At 35.4% G+C, this 24,723-nt stretch overlaps 1 protein-coding gene across 1 annotated transcript in view; it reads right to left on the bottom strand.

Annotated features, from left to right (window-relative positions):
* The window catches only part of NSUN3 (NOP2/Sun RNA methyltransferase 3), a 58,977-nt gene that overhangs the window by 19,522 nt on the left and 14,732 nt on the right, over positions 1 to 24,723 (bottom strand). Inside the window, exons 4-5 of the mRNA XM_008704388.2 lie at positions 13,008 to 13,162; positions 12,139 to 12,260 (exon numbers count right to left, since the gene is read on the bottom strand). Coding sequence (XP_008702610.2) covers positions 12,139 to 12,260; positions 13,008 to 13,162 — 277 coding nt within the window. The remainder of the gene's footprint in view (positions 1 to 12,138; positions 12,261 to 13,007; positions 13,163 to 24,723) is intronic.

Genomic DNA, 24,723 nt, shown 5'->3' with positions numbered 1-24,723 from the left:
TACCAATAGAAATATTTTAATTACTACAAGATAATTTAACAAATGATCAAGCCACAACTTTAGCCAATTGTTATGAGCTCACAAAACTTATATGTCTAAGTTGTTCCTTTTTTGTCTCCCCCAATCCTAAATGTTTAATTCCTCTACATTTTGTCTTTTTTTTTTTTCTCTAAGTATTTCAGGGTTTTCTGTTCCATTTATTTTTCCTTACCATTCCGTATTTTTTTTTTCCATGTTACGCTGTTGGCTTCTAGTATTCATTTCAAATTTTTCTATTTTTGTTACTTTTCAACAGTTCCTATTTCTTTCATTTTTCCATGGCCTTTTTTTTTTTTTTTTTATCATTTCCCTCTGTTTGTATCAGCTTACTATTTCTGCTGGTAAACAGCAGTCTGGGCAAGGAAGCAAATATCACTATTACGTACTATGACCAAAGAAAACATTAAGGTGAAAAGTTGAAGCTCATGTACAATCCATCAAATAAATGCAGATTCAAAATTAAATTTCAGGACCATAAGAATCCAAAAACACAGATATTTCTAGGTTGATAGTTACCCAGTGCTATCATCAGTTTTAAAAGTATTATTTTACAAGCCTTGAGGGTACCTTTCACTATGCTCATAGTAAGTAATCAAATTTCTAGATTTCAAACTGTTTATTATCAAAGTAGTTCTGTAAATTCAAGATAAAGAAACGTGACTGAGCTTGCTATTTTCAGAGATGCCATACCCAGCAGCTATTCCTTTGTCAGCCTAAGAAACAAAAACAATGCTGATAATTATCTTCTCTGCACCTGCAGTAAGTTTTTACCTTGAAGAAAGAATATTCTTTATATAGTATTTTTATATATGGTAGAGCCAAGTGATAAATGATGCTAGCTACACTTAAAATAGATTATAAATGACAAGTTTTAACATATTATCCATTTCTACTTCGAAATCTTATGTTTATTGTCTTTCCCACCAACAGTTAACTACCTCATTAAGACTGGTATAGGAGGGTGGGCGAGGGATTAAAAGCTCTCTACTAAGACTGAATATAAGGAATGTAGATTTGTGTTGCTTAAATTAGGAAGAGTGACAATAGATTACATTAGGCCTGCCTTTTACATAGGGTCTTTAATCTACTATCAAATTGTCTCTTCACTTACATAAAGAAAAAGAACTAAAAAGCTTTTAAGAAAACCACCAGAATTGACTTAATTTTGGCCCATAGCAAATGTGCTTATAAATGAAGAGAGATTGCTTATTGCTGATTTACATGATTTTTATAAGTTTTTTCAAACTTTTTATTAATTTATTTTTTTAGTAACAAATTTTCTTCAAATGACATCCTACAAGTTTAACCAGATGAAGCTATCACATCTCTAGCTGGATCTGCTGTGATGAACTATAAGGCTCTGCTGGTCATCCCTCTCCCTTCCCTCAGGATGGCTCCTACAACAATGCTACAAAATCCCTATGTCTTTACAAAGCAAAGTTTAAAAACGACTATCCTAAATAATTCTTTAGAGGTAAACAACAGGCCGATATAGCTAGCATATGTTCTCTGATCACAATAAAAATTAAAAACTAATAAGATAACGAAAAAATCCCCATATGTTTGGAAACAAGAAACAAACTTACAATAAAAAAGATGAACAAAGTTAAACACTACATTCTGGAAAGACACAGAAATTTGACAAGCCTCAGGCAAGACTGATTAACAAAAATAAAACAGAGGACATCCTTATAAATCCTGCAAGCACTAAAAAGATAATGAGGAGATACTATATACAACTTTATGTCAGTAAGTTTGTAGACTTGGATAAAATGGGAAAATTACTTAAAAACAAAACCCTCTTAAACTGATTAAAAAAAGAGAGAGAGAACTGCTAAGAGTCCTGTAACTGTGGGGTGCCTGGGTGCCTGGGTGGTTCAGTTGGTTAAGTGTCTGCCTTCAGTTCCAGTCGTGATCCCAGGGTCCCGGGATCGACCCCACATCAGGCTCCGTCATCAGTGGGGAACCTGCTTCTCCCTCTCTCTCTGCCTGCCACTTCCCTGCTTGAGTGTGCACACACTCTCTGTTAAATAGATAAATAAAATCTTTAAAAAAAAAAAAAAAAAAGAGTCCTGTAACCATTAAAGAAACAACTAAATCACCGGTCAAAAATTTTCCCATAGAACTCCAGGCCCATTATGGCTTCAACTACAGCTTCTGTCAAATATTCAAGGGGAAAAAATAATTGCAATTTTCCATACACTGTTTCAGAGAATATAAATGAGAACCCACTCCTCAATTCATTTTATGAAGCCAGTATAATCTTAATTCCAAACTCTAATAAGACTATTTCAAAAATGAAAAATTATAGGCCAGTTTCACTTATGAACACACATGAAAAAATCCTAGGAAAAATATCATAAAGAATCCAGAAAAAATTACCTACATAGTTCTAGATATTACAGAATTATGAGGGGTTTTCTTAAAAATCCAAAAGAATCCATAAATTTTTAGACTTAAAAAATTTATCAATATTGTGAAATAGCAGGAAAATGACAAAACTCCCTAAATTGATAGATTTAATGTAATTCCAATCAAAATCCCTACAAGTTTTTATGAAACCTGAAAAGCTGATTCTAAAATGTAAAGATGCAAAGGAATCGAAAATAGCCAAGATACTCTTAACAAAACAAAATGAAACAAACAAAAAGGGAATATTTGCACCTACGTATCATGACATTAATGCTATGGTAATTAAGTTAGTGTAGCACTGGCTGGAGGATCTGTAAACAAAGCAATTGAATAAACAGAAATCAGACTGATGCTGATGTGGACATCTGATCTGTGACAGAAGTAGCACTACACAGTACTGGTAAATGGACAGACTTTTCCATAAATGCCCTTGAGGGACACATGGGTGGTTCAGTTGGTTAAGTGTGTGACTCTTGATTTCAACTCAGGTCATGATCTCAGGGTCCTGAGTCTGAGCCCTATGTGGGGTTCCATGCTCAGCGGGTAGTCTGCTGGAGGTTCTCTCTCTCTCCCTTGTCCTCTGCCCCTTTCCCTGTTCCCACATGCTTTCTCTCTCTCTCTAAACATAAATACATCTTTAAAAAAATAAAATAAAAGCTGTTGGGACAATTAGGTATCCACATGCAAGGTTAAAAAAGGGAAGGAAAACGAGAAGGAAGAAAATAGATTCCTACCTCACACTACTAAACAAAAATTAGCTGAGGTGTATTATAGACCTAAATGTGAAAGTTAAAAAATAAAGCTTCCAGAAAATAACACAAGAGATTATCTAAGGTATGGAAAGATTTCTTAAACAGGACACACAAAAAAGCATTCATCTGAAAGGAAGATATAGATAAAATAAATTATATTTAAAAAGCAATAACCTCTTTGTAAAAACAAAAACAAAAACACTGAGAAGAGTAAAAGGTAAGCCACCAAGTCGCAATATGGAGAAAATATTTGTACCACAAAGTCAAAAACTGTGAAGGGACTGGTATTTATCCTGCTTGTAAGCTAATAAGGTAGCATGCCAGTTTCAGGGACGTTGATAGAAATCATGAAACTTCTAAATCAGTAATGATGGATGGTTAATTATTTACAAAATAATAGCAGCCAAGTCAAACAAAATTTGAATCTGCCCTGTTTTACCACTGGTGCCCAAAACATAAAAGGCACTCAATAAATACTTCAAATACAATAAACAGAAAGAATACCCAGTGAGGGGAGAACTGTCACCATGTTTGCATCCTGTTTCTATGAAGGAGGAGATTCTTCCTCCTCCACCTACAAGGCAGGGGTAGGCATGTTGCTGGAAGAAACAATTCAAGACTCTCCACCTATTTACTTGAGCCTCTGCAAACAAAGAGAGGAAAAGTAGCTAATATAGTCAATGAACAGCATCCATTGTTATTATTTTTACTAATGAGTGGAGCCAAAACGGAAAAATCACTGTTCATGGAATCACAAGAAAATCACAAACTTTCTTGTAGTCCTGGAACTGCCTAAACTCTGGCACAACAGGCCCTACCCTTTCACCTTTTTAATCATGTTTCGACGCACAGGATATAAAGGGGAAGGGCTCTTAATTTCTGTCTAAGAGCTGTCTGGATTAGTTGATTGAATTTCAAGATTTAGATGTGGGACTGGAATAAGAGGTTTCATCAGACGACCCTGGATGGGGTTTAGGGGTGAGCTAACACAAAGGACTGGACTGTCAAATCAGATTCTCATGAGCCAGAGAGCTTAGCCACTATCCAGCTTTACTAATAATTTCAAGTATACAAGCAATCAAGTGGCATAAAAGAGGCAGGGACACCCAACATGGCTACCTCAGCCTTGCTTATAGCTCAGAATGTTTTCTAGCTCAGATAATAGATGAGTTCTCTAAGCAAAGTTCACAGGTCACCTCACACAATGGGGAGCATTTAGGTTATGTCACATCTCCAATATATCTTGGGGAGTTGAATAGCCTGTATGACATTCTCCAGGAAGCTGTGCCTCATAAATCTAGATTCTAGGTTGTGTTTACCATGGCAAGCCTAACCAGGGATATTCTGCTCAAAGCATGTCATAAGAAAGAGTTCTCTTCTCAGCAAAATTTATTAATCTATTTACCAAGGAGGTCAGTTATCAACATGTTTAACTGGGTCGCCTGCCTTCTTGGAACTGCCTCCCTAGAAATCAAAAGAGAAATGGATCACAGGCCAGCTGCTAACTCCTTCCCCAAAGAGTTAGCAAGCTCTTGCCTGGATCATTGAAAAGGCTGAGTTTTTAATCTCCACTAGGATGTTTTTGTACCTATTTCTTTCATTAATGAGATTCTATCATAGGAAAGTCTTTCATACTCCTAGCTACCTGAATAAATGAATGGAGTGATTTAATATGATGTGGCCATTTCAAAAGTATACTTTCAACTGCTATTTAATAATTAACATGTTCACAATAAATTAAATGGAAAAAGATACCAAATTATATATCACTATGATTTCTACTATTGTTATTACTATATGCAGTCAAAGGAAGTAAGTCAATATAAGTTTCTTTCAATGGATGGCTTATTTTCTTCTTTATATTTCTTTTTATATTCCAAATGCTGTATGAGACTATATTACTTCCATGTTAGGAAAAAATATTAGAATAAATATCTTTAATTTAAATATTTATCTGTTGCTTATTTTGTAAAATATAACTTGTTAAAGCCACACTCCATCCTTAACCTGACCAAAGCTGGGTGTCCCTCCTCTCGCTACCTCTGTACTCTATTCTGTTACCATGTTCTTGCCCCATGTTACGACAATTGCCCTGAGGACCTTGAGAACAAGGAGCATTCCGCATATATTTTAGTTTCTGCACTGCCTAGAAAAGTTCTGATGCAAAAGAGATACTTCATAAAAGTGGATAAATTAATAAATGCTGATAAAATCTCATTTTCAAGATTGTATTTCATACTGTCAATCTACACTTGGGATATTTTTAATGTTGAAAATAAAATAGCTACAAACTATGGATGTCTTCTCAACCTTTTACAATTTCATTTAATATGGAATATTTTGATCTGTACACTCTTATTAAAAAGAAGTGTGTATGTTGCCCAAATTACAGATTTTTAATTGAGAACCTCTGACTCCTGCCATTTAACTTAAAGAAAAAAAGAAGAAAGAGGAGGAAGAAAAGTAGTAGTAGTAGCAAGAGCAGTTGTATTGATAGTGGTTTGCTTTTGTTGTCTGGATTCCAAACATATGACTAAGCATATAATGACAGCATGCAAAGCTAACTGAATCAGTTGACCTTTAAAAAGAAATTATATACATAGCCGAAACAGTGGTGGAAATCTTCCATTCTAATAGACTATATGTCTAAATGCTATTTTTCCAACATGAACACATCAATATTTTGGTCACTATGTTGATGAATGACGAAGACTTACGCTCCATAGTCAGTAGGACTATGGAGCTTTATCTCACCTCAAGAGCATGACAGAGGAGTTGTTGAGGACTTTTTTTTTTAATGTTTCTTTTAAAACACAATGCTGTCAGAGTACCACTTTTTAAGGATAGTTATCTGGATGATTTATACAAATTTTCAAAATGTTACTGAATAATCTAAGCTTCCTTTTTCAATGAGTTCACAAATTGTATTTTATTTGTCAGCTAGTGAGAAAAGGAAACCAGAAGGGGTCAGTATTTTAAATGTGATTGATTTTCTCTGAGGAAATGGATGACATGATACATTACTGCAATAACATACCAATATTTTTCTTATAAATCATACTCTTCCATTTGTGCTTTCCCATCTAAAAATTATGTAAACTTCTTTTGCACAAACACCATGGCCACTTTCTAAAGAGACTATGTGTATATTATTTTCAGCATATTTTCCCACTCTGTTTTTCCTAATACATTTAAATAAAAATGAGGCAAGAGAATCTGATTATGTAGTCTGTACATACATAGTATGTAACAGAAATGACTGGTCTCAGAAATTATTTTGAGAAATAATAAAGGTATACTTTCAAATGGTACTGCATTAATAGAACTGGCTTGTGTTCAATTATTCTTTATAATGTTGTCCCACATTCTTATCTTCTGAAATGGTTTTGGGGAAGATGTGTGAGAGGGTTGTATATAATTTTATCTTCATATTTCATAAATTAAACAGAAGATTCTAATTTTTCCATTTCTGTATGGATAAATTGAAGAGTCCTCAATAAGTGTACCATGAACTCACATATGCTTTGGGATCTATCTCCTGTCATCACTGTGTCTTCCTATAATAAGCTTCCCATGCTAAAAAGAAAAATCAGGTTAGATTACCATTTTCATGATTATAAACATACATTGATTTTTAAAAGAATTTTTAAAAGACTTATATATCTACTAATATTACTCTTTTTAAAAAAATGTAACATCAAGAAACTTCTATTAAGTAAATTACTGGGATGCCTGTGTGGCTCAGTCGGTTAAGCTTCTGCTTTTGAATCAGGTCATGATCTCAGGGTCCAGGGATCTAGCCTGGCATCAGTCTCCCTGCTCAGCAGGGAGTCTGCTTCTCCCTCTCCCTCTGCCCTGCTCTGCGTGTGCTCTCTCTCTCTCAAATAAATAAATTCTTTAATAATAAATAAATAAAGTATTAATTTTAAGTTAGGTATCACATTCATAAAAACCTGTAAGAGTAATATTTGGTTGTACAGTATTGTGTTTTCAAAAGCTAAAACCGTGAACATTATGCAGATTGCCTAATTAATATAAATATGAATAACTTCTGGAGAGGTAAATGAATATACAGCCACAGAGGGCATAAAGTGTCTTTGAGTATCATATCCATCAGCTGACAAATACTAGTCTTCAACAAAACAGTACAAAAAGTTTTCCTTATTTGCCTCTCAATTATCCATTCCACTCCTTTTCTCCCTTCTGAGTGCCATCTTCTGTCCACAATATCAGGCTAGGCAATATTTGCTTTTTTGCTTTCTAATTGCTCTCTGCAAATGCAAATAAGGATCTACTATCAATCCTTTATACTTTTGACTAAAACTCACACATCAATATATTTACTTTCTTGCCTTTATTTGCATTTGAAATCTTTTATTTCTTATTGTGGAATAAAAGGACAACCTTTCGTTAAAGGAAGGTAAGGCAATAACTAGGTGAGAAAGATTTCAAAGAAAGTAAGAAATTTCTTTGTATGTGGTATAGTCAGTGATAGAGTTATCCCTGATGAGAAAATTACTATTACTATATATTTCATTTTCTGGGGTCAGGGACAGGAGGTAAAAGAGAAATTGTGGCTGGCATTATCATTTTTCCCTTCATCTTTTCAACCCCCAGACCTGTAGATGTCAGGAAATTAGAACCATTCTCTACGCCTACAGCTTGGGTGTCCCACTCTTTCCCCATTATCATCATAACCACATAGCCACGGGACCCAAAGTTTCAACTATTTTATTTAGGTGGCTCCCAAATCTCTCACACAGACCAAGCATCAGAGACAGAAAATGGAGAGTAGCTGCTCAAGGAAAAGAATAGGAGATGGCTGGGGTGATGGTCTTCCCCATCTGATTACATGAAAATCTACACCTGTAGTGATTGAGATGTCAGTTTTGCACCTTGTTAACATGCTACTAAAATGACGCAGTGCTAAAACCATTCCTTTTGGGGAATAAGATGATGGGAGAGAGGAGTGGCCACTAAGGAAGAGCCCTAGTTGTTAAGGTAAGTAGGTGCCTATGTGAGGTTTATATAATGTGTGACCTTCACGACAATGATTGAAATGCTAAATGATATTAAGAGAAATGTATTAATTGGGGGGAAAAAAAACTAAACTGAAACTAAAACCATGCTTTGGTTATATAAAAGCAATACTTATCAAAATAAATTATGGAAATGCTTTATGTTTATGCCTAATTACTATGCAGCACAATAGTGATTATATCATTTTTGGCAGATTAACTTTGCTATACATTTAATTACATATTTAAATTCTAAATACTCAGCCCTTGTAATTTAGTGTTTTTAAACAATTATTTGCTGACCTCCTTCTACATACCAGACACCAAATTATGTATTAGCAATAAAAACAGTAAGACTATCCCCTGTTCCCATGGGGCTTATGACAGTCTTGCTGAAGAGAGAGATAAGTACAAGGCAAATGTTAAGCAAAGAAACTGACAATATATTTTTAAATGAAAGTAACGGACATGAAGGGAATATCAATCCTAGTCCTAGGGAGTCAGGAGGCTTCAATAAGAAGAGGTCAGAGCTAATTTCTAAAGAATCCAGAGTTAACCAAAGAAAGGGGAGGAGGAGTAAGAACTCTCAACCAAAAGGAACAGGACCTGCCCTGGCCTCAGAAATGACATTGTAAGGTGAGTCTGAAGAACTGCTCCGGTGGAACACAAAGCAAGAGAAGTCCTGAGACAATGAGGCAAATGAAGTAAGAAGGAAGCATACCCAAAGACAACTTGAGGGTTGTCTGGGTGGCTCAGCCATTAAGCATCTGCCTTCAGCTCAGGTCATGATCCCAGGGTCCTGGGATCAAGCCCTGCATCGGGCTGGCTCCCCGCTCGGCGGGAAGCCTGCTTCTCCCTCTCACACTCCCTTGCTTGTGTTCCCTCTCTCGCTGTCTCTGTCAAATAAATAAATAAAAATCTTTAAAAAAACAAAACAAAACAAAAACAAAAAAAAAAAACAAACAAACAAAGACAACTTGAATATCATACTAAGGAATTTGAGATCTTAATGGTAATGGGAACCCCTGCAGGATTTTGAAAAGGAGAATGACATAATCAGATTTACATTTCAGATCAGATTTGCTTTACCGTGAAGAGTGAAGTGAAGCTCACACCTGGAGATGTGCAAGGCAGTTAGGAGCCAGTTGTAATGATTCAGATGACAGACTCAGATTAGGCTATTCCGGAGGGATAGAATTAGATGGACTTGAAAAATATCTAACAGGTAAAACTGAAACATCTTAGGGATTGACTGAGTATAAGAGAAAGGGGGGTTGGACATGGATTTCTGACTTAGGCAAATGTATGATGGTATGGAAATTACTGAGATACAAAAGAGAAAAAAAGGTAGATTAGTGGGGTTTCTGATTTTTTGTTTTGTTGATTTTAAGGGGGACAGAAAAGCTTTAGAAATTATGAGTTCCCCTCTTGACAAATTGAGTTTAATGTGTCCAAGGGGCTTCCAAATGGAGATATGTCATAGATAACTGAATATACAGATCTGAGGCTAGGGAGAAAGATATGAGCTTAGACACATACAAAGTAGAGATAGCATCTTTTATCAGTTGAAGCCATCAGATAAACAGAGAAGAGAGCCAACATCAACAGCCTAAGGAAACCCAGAAATTATGGGATGAGCTAGTTAAGGGTAAATTAAGAAAATAAGTAGAAAGAAAACCAGGAAAGCATATGACCACAAAAATCAAGGGAAGAGAATACTATAAAAGGGAACAAGCCGGGGCACCTGAGTGGCATAGTTGGTTAAGCCTCCAACTTTTGGTTTCCGCTCAAGTCCTGATCTCACGGTTATGAGATCGAGCCCTGTGTGGGGCTCTGTGCTCAGCGCGGAGTCTGCTTAAGACTTTCTCTCTCTTCCTAGGCCCCACCCCCGAAAATAAATGAATATTAAAAAAAAAAAAAAAGAGGGAACATGCAAGCGACAAAGTCAAATGCAATAGAAAGTATAAACTGGTATAATTGTTTTAGAGTATTGAATACATCTAAAATGTTTGATCCTCAATTCCACTTCTTGATATTTAATCAAGAAAAATGTATCATGTCCAATGAGACAAATTAAAGGATGGTTTGTTACAGTAAAAAAAAAAAAAAAAAAAGGAAATAATGTTAGGTATCCAAAAAATAGAGGATTAAATAGAATATGATAGACTTACCCTATTTAATATTTCATAAAAGTTGAAGAGAACAAAGTAGATCTATAAGGACAAAACTAAGAAAAACTACGTACAAAAGAAGCAAGTTTCAGAACAATATATACACAATGATAGCAGTTATTTTTAAATGTATTTCTCTATCACACATAATTGTAAAAACAGCTATAGAAAAAGTCTGGAAGAGTGCACACCAAACAAGTCCAACAGTTAACTCAGTAAAGAAAGCTGGTATTTGGTTGGGTCCATGGCCAAAAGGGCCTTTTGCTTCATTCTTATTATTTGAGCTTTTTACAATGAAAATGAGATTTTAAAAATGCTATCAAGAGATCAAGTAAAATTAAAACTGAAAAATATTTGTCAATTTAATGGATCTTTAGTAACTTTAACAAACATAAATTTGGAAGAATAAAGGGAACAGAAAATAGGTTACAATGAATTGAGACAAAATGGGACACAGAAAGCTGGGTAATGAACAGGAAGAAAAAGAAGTGAATGGAGGATTTTTCATAAGAGAGAAAGAAAAATTATACTCTCAGAAAGCCTTGTTGCTTAATCACAGTTTAAAAAAAAAATAGAGGTCACAAAGCTAACAAGCCATCATAAAACTTATTGTCTGTTACAGGGTCTAAGGTATAACAATAGCAAGGCCCGGAGTAGCTGCAATAATTAACTAAGAAGCCAGATCGAGAAAGTTTAGGTGAGAAACAAGTCTTATAGCAGAATCTATGCAACATGCCAAAGCTAATAATCCAAGAGGTAGAAGGGGAAAGGTGGTATAAAATTCTCAAAATATTTTAGGGTTTAGTAAATGAAAGGCTGACACTGGAAGCACATAAACAGTTTAACTGCCAGATGAGTCACGTTTAGAAGAACCCTCTGGCAGGTACTACCTAAAATAGCCATATGAGCTAATTTCATAATCTGGTACAAGAACAAGACTACATATTAGTTGGCTGTAATACTTAGGTAATGGCATGTATTCATTATTGTGTATCAATCAGAAGTTGGAAGTAAACCACATTGTCAGAAGTGCAAAAAAAAATTTTAATCATTCTCATTCCACATGTAAAAGCTAACAAGTGATAATACATCATTAAATTATATTTTAAATATTCCACAGAATTTTTGTTCTGCATTGAACAACAGGAATTACTCGGGAGTAGGGTAGAAGTAGAAATCTCTTTTGAAACCAGGACAGAATGTCCCAAAATGCCTCTGTTCAGAAGAAAACCAAGTATCTCTTGGTGGTCACACGCTTCTGGAAAATTCTTTGGGAAGAGATAAGTGCTAACAATGAACTAAAACTTCCTAGGAGGCTGACTCATCCAGAACAATGTATCCATTACCAAAAAAATAAAAAATAAAAAAAAAAATCGTTGTCTAAAGCTACTATTATGGGGGGCTGTTCAGGTTCTGGTGAAAGAATAGGGTACTGAAACCTAGGTTTGAGATGGTCCTGATATGCAAACAACTTTAAACCACAGTAAAATCGTATGTGTCCTTTAAAGGACAATGCACAGCAATACCACATTTCACTGAGGGGGTGGGGTAGGGGGCAGTGGGGCCTTATAGCATGAGAGCTGAAAGGAAAGAGGTTAAGAATTTTCTGGATACAGTCTTTGGAGGAATAATTACCAACACCTACACAGGAAACCCTCCATTTGGGGAATTCTCTGTGTCATGATTCGTCATGCCTACTTAAATTACATTACGAACAAGAATAACTTTTGTGTTAATAGCCCTCACCTTAAGAGTTCTATCTGCAGAATGGGCAAATTCCTCCTTTGGCTTATCCTACAGGCTGCCTTCTGAGAATCAGAAGAGAACAACCAACTTCGATCATTTGAACATGGAGCATCAACTAACACCTAGAGAAAAAAAGGATATATAATGCAAACATGCACTGAAAATACAGTCTCAGATGCAAAATACACGGAGAAGCTCTGTAAAACATGAAAAAAAACAGCTAATAAATAAAGACATTTCTTTTAAAACCAAAAGTATACTATGGTAAATTCTTCATGACATTCCTTCATTAATACTTTACAGGAAAATGTCCTGTGCACTTTCAGTGTTTGGTTTTTTGGTGGGGAGGGGGAACAGGAGGACTAAAAGTCCACTAATGTCTACTCATGTTTCATATTCTTGAGGACTACAGCAAAAACTTTTACAAAAGTTACTCGTTTTAAACAGATATTACTATATTTCTGAATTCTCAGCATTTATTTTTGAGAACTAATATTTCAATTTTGGTTTGCTGAAACGTTCTTTTTCCTCAACTGTCATACTCTGATATGAAATGTTACCAAATTAAAGCAATATAGTGTACATGTTTGTGCACTGACCCAAATAATATCTGATCTTTTCCTGAGTATCTTTGAGGCACCTGGAAATAAAAAACATTCAATAATCCCCAATCCCAATGTCACCGCTTCCTTTGAACCATGCTGACCATCAAATGAAAACTGCTTCCTTGTTCACTTTATCAAAATTTCCCAGAGTACTGAGAAATTGTATCAGGCTATGTCTGGAAGCAGATGGAAAACAACAACAAAGCAACATAACAGTGGTATCATTGGGAGCCCATCGGTTTGTCACAATGTAATAAACTGTACCTTGTCAAACATTTCAGGCTGGGCATCTCCCATTTCTCTGCCATCCAATTCAGACACTTTAATTACGTTTACCAAAGGCTGTGGGATGAAAGATTCTAATGTCTGCCTCAGCCACCTCAATCTCAGACTATCGTGCTCATTACAGTGAAGATAACCTAAAGGATTAAAAAGTTTTAAAATGAATGCAATGGAATTGTTAAATTTCCACTTTTGAGCAAATAAATTTCAGAAAGAAATCAATTCATCATTAATTATGCAGAAATAGGGCACAGAGGTAAATATTATGATTATCTTAGGTTTTAAAAACAGCAATATACACACACAAAAAACATTGACTATAGTCTTGCCTACACAGCCTGTCAGAAGCTGACCATTTAATCACTCAAATTATGAATTCCTAAAGATATGCTATACAACCAATACCTCAAATACAGTTCTCCCCTAAAGCTCTTAAGAGTAAATGATACACTGATATATATATATATATAGAGAGAGAGAGAGAGAGTGATAGAGCGCGCGCGCACAAACGTGCGCACGCCCGTGCTCCTTTCAGAACAGAACACTTTCATTTTAAACAAAAGAAGGTATGCGATATATGGAAAAAAACATGTAAAGTGCTACTGGCTCTATGATAAGACATGGGCTCAAATTATGAACTGTCAGACTCTGGGGAACTTACTTAGCTCTCCTTAAGAGTCTCAGTTTCTCAAACTGTGGGTTGCTGGGGGGGGGTAGGAGGATGGGGTAAAAAGTGGTAGGCATTAAGGAGGGCACCTGATGTGATGAGTACTGGGTGTTACATAAAACTGATGAAATCACTGAATTCCACCTCTGAAACTAATAATACACTATATGTTAATTGAATTTAAATTTTAAAAAAATGTTCATAATCTCATAAAAAAAAGTCTCCATTTCCTTATGTGTAAAATGGGGATTGTACCTAGTGAAAGGATTCAGAACATGCCTCTCCAAAATATGGCACTTTGGCATGTTGATTATTTTGAGTTAAAGGCACTTGAATAACAGCAGATGCAGGAAGGGCATTTTTACCTTCCTTTTTCTTCCTAAAAGGAGATGAAATCCCATATGAAAAATACTCTCCCTATACCAGAAGGAAAGAAATATTCTTATCACCAGAGAAGGGCATTTTTACCTTCCTTTTTCTTCCTCAAAGGAGATGAAATCCCATATGAAAAATACTCTCCCTATACCAGAAGGAAAGAAATATTCTTAACACCAGAGATGGGGAGTCAGGGCCAAGAAATCTGTACAAACAGACCTTGTTAAAAATTCTTCCTGTCTCCTCCTCCACATATTTTAGTTACTTTCCACAACTGGCACTCTATGTTCAACCTAGTATATAAGCACTTACGATTGGCCACTTTGTGGATCTTCCATGTTCCTGGGGCAACTCCCATGTATATGTAAAATTTATTAAATAAAATTTGTACGCTTTACTTCTACTAATCTGTTTTGTCAGTACCAATGAGAAACTCTAAAAGGATAGAGGAGAAACTTTATCTCCCCTACACTGGCTACCTTAAAAACTGGTTAAGTTTAAATGTGATATTTTAATAACATACCTAGCATAGGACTGCAAAAGCAGTAATAACAAATGTTTATAATAATTACTAACAATTCTTGAGTCCGTATTATGTCCTAGGCATTGCTCTAAGACTTTACAAATAGGGACACATTTAATGCTCACAAACCTAAGAGATAGATACTTTTATTGTTATTTATATTTTACTGATGAGAAAACTTAGACCATGAGCCCAAGTTCACAGAGCTAAAAATCCAGACATCTTAGTTCCAGAGCCCTACCTATCCTTAAGCACCTCTTAAGCGACATGCTATACTGCTTCTCAGTACAGAAGACACCTAGCAAAATGGTTCACTCCCTAATGAAATAGTTATTTTGTTTTCCCTTTATTTAAATATATGTGTATATGTTTATAAATATTTATACATATTTATTATAAATTATATTATATATAAATATAATACATAAATACAAGCACATTTTTAAATGCACAAAAGTATAAAGAACATCAAAAATTACCTCAAACCCAGTCTTCAGATAGCCATTTGATAATCATACCATCATACCACATCTCCTTATGTATATACCCATATAAAATTGATATAAGTGGAATTATATAATATTTTCATAGTGTCATTTTTTTCCATCTCATTCTTCATCTACCCTCTCCACCAACTGCCCAACAACCCCATCAAAAGGAACTTATATTATCTATCTATCTATCTATCTATCTATAAAAGACTTCTTCTCCACATATACCAACACTTTAAAATAAACACTACCAAGTCAACTGGGAAAAATATAATTTTTAAAGGCTGCTAAATAGTACATGAAATAGATATATCATCCTTTATTCATCCATTACAATCACTGGGCATTCACATTGTTGTCACTAATAATATTCAATAAACAAAAATAAAATAAAATAATAAAATAAAATTCAATAAGTGTCTTTATAAATCTGTCCTTTTATAATATGTTTTTATTATTATGAAACAGTTCCAGAGAAATGGATAGGTTAGGGTATCGGGTAGGGGAATTTTTACTTTTAGTAAATATTACCCTATCCCTCCACCAAACTCCCACGAGAAGTGTTTTTATTAAGTCTGATCTGGGATGTGATGTTGTAGTTTAATCTTTTCATCTTCTATTTGCCATTTGGTTTTGCTTTTCGGTCAATGCCTATTCTTATCCTTTGCCTTTTTTTTTTCCTATTCCACTATTTATATTTTTCTTACTAACAGGTAAGATATATTTTCATTGTACAGATATTATCCCTTTATCTGCCATCCGATGTGCAAATGTTTCTTACATTGTCTTCTGAATTTATTTGTAGTATCTTTAATTCTTAAGTTTCACAATATTTTAATAGTCAATCATATCACTTTTATAATTTCTAGGTTTTTTGGTCTTATTTAAAGTAGTCTTTTCAATCATTAGATTTTCAGGTCTGATTCACCTCAACATTCATGCAGGCCATGTTTGGCATCATCCTACAAAGGACAGGAACCACAGCTTGCCAAGAGGCAGGGTGAGACATTCCTCTTTCATGGAAGACCTTGTAATTTGATAAGTTGGTAATTTAGGTGCAAGAAGGTAAGATTCACATTGGTGTAGGAGCTGCCTCGCTTAAAAAGCTTCATGTCCCACAGGAGACAACATCTCTTCTAACAACTCCATAGGCACAGCTTCCAGGATCCCCAAGAGGGATGCCCAGTTACAAGAGGACTGCCCAGTAACAATCAATGCACTCAGGAAGACCCAATCAGGGCATCCGTATCGGGTCTCTGGGGCTTATTTATTCTTTCTCCCAGTGCACATGCATTTTACCCATCAGGGTCTTTTTTATAATGAGTAATGTTGCCTGGAAACATAGTGACAATCTATCATGTTACCAGGGAAACAAAACTAGAGAACTACATGAAGGTGAAATTCTAATGCAGAGGGGGAAATATTTTTGTAAACCCTTTGCTCAAATATATATATGTATAAGTATATATATACATCTCTCTCTCTCTCTCTCTCTCTCTCTATATATATATATACACACATATGTTTTCTCTGATTGTCACTCCATGATTAAAAATGTTTAATGATATCCTAACATCTATTAAAGTTCAAACTACTGATTTATTTCAAGGTCTGTGATAATGAGACCTCAAGACAACTTTTCAATTTTAACCTCCCACCGTTTTACCAACATACTCTGTGCGCCATCAAATTTGACTGACTTGTCCACTTTCATACAGACTTTGAACCTCTTCTATAGTACTTAACCATACTCTACCTCATTGAGAGATGTTTGTTTGCATTGCTTACCCTTTCTACTACCACCACACTGCAATTTCTACATGGAAGGAGCTCAGGAGATGGCATCAATTTTGTTAGAGGAGGAAAAAGACTAAGAAATCACCTTAAAGCTGCATTTACACAGGTAGTATACTCTTTTTTTAATTTAGTTTATGTGTTTCTCAGGAGCTTTTGGAGGATTTGCTAATGCAGCTTATGGACAGTTGTCTAAAAGCCTGAAATCACTAGGAAATGACCTAAGACAAAAGTTAACATTATGGAGGGGATGCAACCACAGGGAAACTAGAGGGAGAGAAAAAAGGAAGTAAATCATACAAAGACGGAGCACAAATATGAAAGGGTTTGTAATCAAGCTGGCTACAGCACTGGTCAGTCTCTCACGATATGCCCATAGTCTGAAACTGCTAAGCCTTGGAAGAAACCATGGGGCTTAGGGGAGCAAGGAGGAAGAACAGTTAATCTGCTGTCATCTTCCTGTCTCCCGTCTCTCATTGGTTAAAGTACTTTCCAAGAGCTGATAACTCCCAAATTCAGGTTTGTGCTCTCTGGCCCCTCAGGCAAGCCAGAGAGTCCCAAGGCCAGTTATAGCAACCACGCAGGTATGGTGATTTTTGCCTGTCAGCTGGAAGCCATCTAGAGGCTCCTCAATTTGTGGTGGTAGTAACATTAGCAGCAGATAACTGCAGAACAGCATGAATCTTTTCTAGGGTTTCTCCAATCTGGAAACAATTCAAGAGTCTCAAGCCTTTTAAGTAAGGAATGTGAGTAAAGGTGAGCCAAAGACATCTGTGGTGGAGCATACACTGGGGCCAAGAGGGCACCCCAAAGTCACACCTTGTCCCCATCAGATACTAAAAGACTCAAAAGAAAGACCCATGTCTTAATTATTTTTCATTCCACTTCTCCCTTTTTCTGGTTTAAATTATATTCCATTTCTATTATTTTACTGGTAAACTTAAACATTTTAATATACATATGTAAAAAAATATATAGTTAGTCAACCTTACTGTTTTTCCTAAAACATATAAGAATGTTTTAGTTCCCCTCCCAAACTTGATGCTTTTACTATATATCTGGGTTTTATTTGGGCTTACATTTTTTAACTGCACAAAACATTATCATCGTCCTCTATAGTCGATGACTTTTAGATTTTACCCATATATTTCCCATCTTCTTTGTTCTTCATTTCTTCTTATCTTTTTATCATCCCTCTACAATGGCTTTCCTTTTTCCTGAAGCACATCTTTCAGAATCATTGGTGACAAACTTATACTTTCTATCTCTTTTTGTCTAAAAAAGAAATGTCCATTTCACTTTTGTTCTTCAGGGATATTTTGGTGAATATATTTCTGGATTTATAGTCATCTTTTCTTAGGACATTTAAAACATCATTCCTCTGAATGCTAGTTTCCACTGTTACTCTCAAAGGTCAATCCTCAGTCTGTTGTCTTTTGAAGGTAAACTATCTGTCCTCTCTGGCTGCTATTAAGATCTTCTCTTTATTTTCAATGTTCTACAACTTCACTATAATGGTCTACACTGGCTTAGCTGTGCTTACACAATTACAGAGGGTATTTTCATTCCTCCTTCATCATCAAAGTTGAAAACAGACAGTTTTCCTTTCAGTCCCTTGGGAGAGGACAATTTCTTCTTAGTTTACCTTACACAGGAGGTATACCATTTTGGAATCTCAGCTTTCTGTAAGTTAACCTCCTAGTAGATGCTCTCTTAGGCAAGCTCTGGCTTTGTCTTTTATTCCCACATTTTCATGAAGTAATAAAAATCAACATGCAAGTTTTTCTGGTTAAGCAAATGCTCACAAGTGAAAAGCTAGCTTTGATGCTCAACTGATCTTTTAGGTTCCCATTATCTCTTAGATTATGGTCACTGGATATTTGGAGATCACCAATGCATTTTAAAAGATTCTGTTTTTAATATTATATCCTATATTTTTTAGTTGTTTTCAACAGGAGGGTTTGTTAGGAGACCTAGTTTGTCATTCTACAAGAAACTGAAGTCTTAGTTATTTCTGTACCTTTCATAGTTCCACACCTACCATCCAAAGCCTTGCACATATAGTATGTGCTCACTAATGTGGCTGAGTTGACTTGAAACACGGCATTATAATAAAGAATATTTAAACTGTTAAAACTGAAAATCAGGTCAGCTTTTCATTAAATTACAGCTTTAGTCAAGATTCTTAATTCAGCATGTTAAAGTAACTCTCTTAGTTCAAATATAGCTTAATGTTATATTGTTGTTTGGCCTAGATGTAGATTTTATTTGAAATTGTCTTAGATCGGTTAAACTTTTAAAAATATGTAATATAAGACATCACAACCCAAGTTTCCTATATATACTAAGACTTACTACATTGAAACAGAATTAACTTTATGTTTGGGCGCCTGGGTGGCTCAGTTGGTTAAGCAACTGCCTTCAGCTCAGGTCATGACCTTGGAGTCCCAGGATCCAGTCTGCATCAGGCTCCCTGTTCAGCACGCAGTCTGCTTCTCCCTCTGACCCTCCCCCCTCTCATGCTCTCTCTCTCATTCTCTCTCTCAAACAAATAAATAAAATCTTAAAAAAAAAAAAAAAGAATTAACTTTATGTTTAAATTGTCAAAAATAAACCAAATTTTGGTATTTTTTTCATCTAAGCAGCAAAGGGGGTGAATTTAAGAAACTGAAAACATCATTGAGGCTTTATATCTATATAAGGCAGCCTTTGGTTCATGGGAAGAAACTGGGCTGGTAGTTTCATTCATTAATTTATTTTGGTGCAACTAACTTGGAAAAAAACCAATTCTGCCTATTTTCAGTTAACCAACTAATGGTGCTGCAGGGTTAAGAAGATCATATATATCAGTGGTAGTCACACTGTGTTCCTTAGAGCCCTAGGACTTCAGAGACACGTATATATAGAAATACAACTCAAGATGTTGGAAGCAAAGACTACTAAAAAATGTTTGAAAACACAAATTTGGGCAATGTGATTACTACAGACCTTGGCACATACTAGGTTATTCTGAAATGTTTTTATTACTACCAAAATAAAAAGTGCATCTAATGCAGGGGGTTCTGGAAGACTTTCTAGGAAAGCTGGTTCCTGAGTGAACACATGAAGAATGAAAAAAAGTTAGCAGGGGAAGAGGGGAAGAACAGTCATACCCATAGGGTGTGCAAAAGGCCTGGAGGCCTAAGGGAGCAGGAAGCAGGATAAAAGCAATTCAGTAAAGCAAGGAGTCTTTCTAATCTTTTCTACCACCAAAGGCTAACCAGATATCAAAAAGGTATCAATGACCGCAAAGAAAATTTAATGAAAGGATAGAGCCCTCAGCAAGGAAGTTGAACAAGCCACTTCACCAGTCTGGGTCATTCTTAGTATGTTATTGCCTTCCTATTTAGAATCAGAATTGTCTTCTCTTTTCTATCAAGACCAGGACATAACAAAGGCTGTGTTGACAAAAACAAAAACAAAAAAACAAACAGATAATCCATCACTGCGCTAACAGGTGGGAGCAGCTGGACCAAAAGAGAAATAAACTAATTTCTTTAATCATCTTAAAATATGAGCTTTTTAATCATTCAAAGCTTGAGCCTCTTGGCCCAGAATAAAGGCCAGTAGTGATCTAAAGAAATTTGTTGTATAAAGGCACATTTAGTTGCAGCCATCATTTTAGGTTTTGCTTTTAAAAGCTTATTTTAGCATTGCTTCTGCATTCCAAATTCAAGCACTGTAGCTAACCTAATTTGGGCTTTGAGCATCAGCATGAAGACATCTGTACTTCTTACTAAACCATTATCATTAGTCCTACTTAGATGAAAAGCTTCTTTACTTGGAACACTGCCTGTAGTTCATTGCCCTTGATGTAAGAACCGGAAGATACTTCTCCACTTCAAACTCCTAGGATATATCAGTTTGCATTTGTATTCCAAATCAAATCACCTTCCCTATCATAAGCATGTGAAATATTTATAGCCTACTAATGAGGATAATTTAGGATTAAAATACTCTCTCTTCAACATGGTACCCAAATTTGACATTTCTCTTCCATTTTTTTTAAAATACTAAAAATTCTATATTCAAAATTGATGTAATGGACAAAATAAGAATACTGCCAAAGAACACAAAAAGAAAGTAAAAATACTACTTAGAACACATGATTTCATAAACCTTCAGCTCAAATTATAAAAAATAAAATAACCTTACAAAATTATCTCTTTTGTGATTTCTTACGTTAATACACCAAGCTTCAAAAACAGAGTTTTAATAACAACTCTAAAACACACAGTATGTTTTCTCCTAAATATACAGTTAACTGATATATTTGTACCAATGCCTAGTACAACTGGATTCACAGTTCTCATAAAAGTTTTTGAAATCTATTTCAACAGGGAGTGCTCTCAAAGGAAGATATAAATTAGCAGTCTTCAAACTGTGATATGCATGCCCTAGGGATACGTAACAACTTTCCAAGAGATTATAAGCAAAGTTGGATAGTTTTAAAAGAATCAATTTTCAGATCATCAACTTCCTAAAGAACACCTCTGGTCAGGGCATCTCCTTTCACAATGACCTTTCACCAACCTTGTAACTGAGGAGCATGCTTCCCGCTCATCCAGAATCTTATTACAGCAAATTGTGCCAGGGTGTAGAAATTTACAAAGCACCAAACAAAGGCAATTAAACACATGGGTACCTTGGCTAGGAAAGTGAATGAATTAAACTAGGCAAAGTAGCCTTTTGTAATTGAGATGGTTTGTAACCCTTTGCCTTCAACAAAATCAAAGCGGACCTACAGTGTTCACCTAGCAGATCATTAAAATAATGCCTGATGAAAAATATCTATGTGATTTGGGGTCATAACTCAAGATATAAAGAGCTTAGTGAAATTACTATAACACAATTCCCACCATTTCCATCATCTTATTTATAATAAACAGCATCTGCATTTATAAAAACGATCAAACAATCAAAAACCAGGCAGAACTGATGCTGAACCCTGTCTTACCAAGCTATAAGTAATATTTATCCAGGGAAATCTGAAATAATTTTTTAAAAAGTCTTATTATCTAATTAGGAAAACAATTTAAGATGAATGTTGATTCATTGTTTTTAATATGTATAAAAAATGTACATTTACATACATTTCATCATTTTTATACTAATAATGGTAATGATAAGTTACTTCCAAAAAACTTTTTAAAGTCTTTTAGAATTGCATTGTCTAGGGGAGACTGGATGGCTCAGCTGGTTAAGCGTCTGCCTTCAGCTCAGGTCATGAACCCAGGGTCCTGGGATCAAGCCCCACATTGGGCTCCCTGTTCAGCAGGGAGCCTGTTTCTCCCTTTGCCTGCTACTCCCCCTGCTTGTGTTCTGTCAAATAAATAAATAAAATCTTAAAAAAAAAAAAGAATTGCATTGTCTAATACCATACCCATTTGCCACATGTGGCTATGAGCACTTAGAAGGTAGCTAGTCCAAACTGAAATGTGTTGTACAATACATACCCATTTTGAAGACTTTGTAAGAAAATAAGGATGCAAAATGTCTCTTTAATAACTTTTATTTTGATTACATGTTGAAATAATATTTTGGATGTACCGGGTTACAATGTATTACTAAAATTAATCTTACCTGTTTCTATTTTTTTCTAATGAGTACTTAAAAATTTTAAATTTTATATGCACTTCACATTATATTTCTATTGGACAGAACTGCCTTATAACCTTATGGTCTAATGATACAAATAATGACTTTAAATGTGTATATTTTGTTGCCTAGAAGTGTGATGAGTTATTGATACAAGACTCTCAAGTATAAAAGTCAAAGATAAAATTAAAATCTTTGTTATTGGCTTATCAGGATTCACATTACCTGACGGATTTATGTTTACAAAATGTGGTAATTTTGTTCAAAATTACCGGCTAGTATGTAGCTGAAAAAAAAAAAATTACACTGATTCCTCATCTAAAACTTCCATTCTACATACCATCCTGGTTTTCAGACTTACAAAGTCTGCAAACTCAATCTTACACTTCTGATATAGTTTATAAATAGTCTGTAATATATGGATATTTAAAAGTTGTCAATTACTGAAAGAAAAGCACATTACCTGGATAAGCACACTGCAGCAGAGCTATCGATTTGCCTCCAGGAGCAGCACACAGATCCAGAACCCTCTCCCCATCCCTTAATTCCAGAGCCAATACTGGGAGAAGAGAGGCAGCATTCAGGAGATAGTATTTTTTTAGACTTCCAATTTGGTGTCTTTCTGAAGGCATTCTATCTGGAGTTCTGCTAAGGTAACATTTCATTGACTTAGGACAGAAGGGTAAAGATCCTTGAAAGNTGTGATAGCCTTTTAAATGTAAATCTTTTTCCAGTTTCAAGGAATAATTGAATCGGTTAAGAAGGACAGCATATTGCCAGCTTGATGGAGATACTAGTATATCCCTAGAAATAGAAAAACAAAATAATATTAATATTATATATACAAACGCAATTTTATATTACTCACCGAGTAAATGGGGTCCTAGTTTCACACTTACCTATGATTTTTTTCAAAGTCAGGATTAGTATCACTGACTTTGCCCTTTTGCCATAGGCTCCAATATGGCTCAACCTACCACTGTTATGATCCTGCCTTTATTTAAAACTTTGGTATTTTATTCATCATGGGTTTTCTTTCTTTTGTATCAATTGTGCCCAATAAAGTATTATTTGATTATTGAGTTTTAGGGGCCCCTTAAATTCTGCACGAGACAGGAATGCCTCACCTGCCTCAGCCTAGTCCCTTCCTGCAGAACACCTTGCCAAAAACACATGGCCTTTCTTTACATACCTCTGAATACATCAAAATAGATGTCAGTCTATCACTCTTTGCACAAGTGTTTTTTCATAAAGACAAAACTTAAAACCTGAGACTGTTAATACTGGAGGGTAAAGTACTATCTTTAAAGGGTATTTAAAGGAGTGAGTGTTAAAGTCTTCCTCTCATGAAATAAAAGTATGGAAAACCATAGTGAACTCTACAGTAACAGTTAATGAAGCGATCAGTGGTTCAGATGTTACAAAACCAAGCATGGTTTAAAAATCACTTATGGATTGACAGCACCGCCCACCGCCCATCCCCCACCCTCCCGCCTTCACCAGAAGATTCTCTTTCCTAATTTTTTATTTGGTCCAACAGTTAGATCTCTTAACAGTCACAAGCTCACATCAACTGACAGATGATACAGCAGGAAATATTTAATTTATTTACAAGCTGACCTTTCAAGCTGACTTATCTGGAAGCCTCATTAACCATGGTCAATTAAATAAATTCCAGCTGCTACTCACCCTGGAGTTGCCTATGTGAGAAATGGCTGGATTGAAATGTAACACCTGCGACTGGAATTGTGCCAACTGAATTTCAATCGGGGGCTAATATGTGAAACTACTTTCTCCTTCACTGCCTCTTACTATGATAGCCCACCATCATAGGAGCCTGTTGTGTCTGTTTCAGGAATCTGGAGGATGACAACCTCTTTTTTTAAGAATGTACTCTGCAAATTTTAGCATGCATCAAGTGTCTGTAAAAGACTGCTAAGCCCTACTCCAGGATTTTCTGATACAGTAGGTCAGAAGCAGGGCCTGAGAATTAGCATTTCTAGCAAGTTCTCCAGTGATAATGATGCTGCTAATCCTCAACACCACACTTTGGGAACCACTGCATTACAATGGACCCAAAGGGGAGATCTGCAAATGTCACTGCCATAACTTTTATTTCAGTCCATCCTAATCTTACCCTGCAAACTGGATAAAAATCTACCCAGGGTTTTGACTCATTTAACAGAAAAATAATAGAAACATAATTTAACT

The sequence above is a fragment of the Ursus maritimus genome, unplaced genomic scaffold, assembly GCF_017311325.1.
Source record: "Ursus maritimus isolate PB19 unplaced genomic scaffold, ASM1731132v1 scaffold_4, whole genome shotgun sequence".
Classification (NCBI taxonomy): Eukaryota; Metazoa; Chordata; class Mammalia; order Carnivora; family Ursidae; genus Ursus; species Ursus maritimus.
Note: the sequence above shows the minus strand (reverse complement) of the source record. Positions and strands in the feature narration are given on the sequence as shown.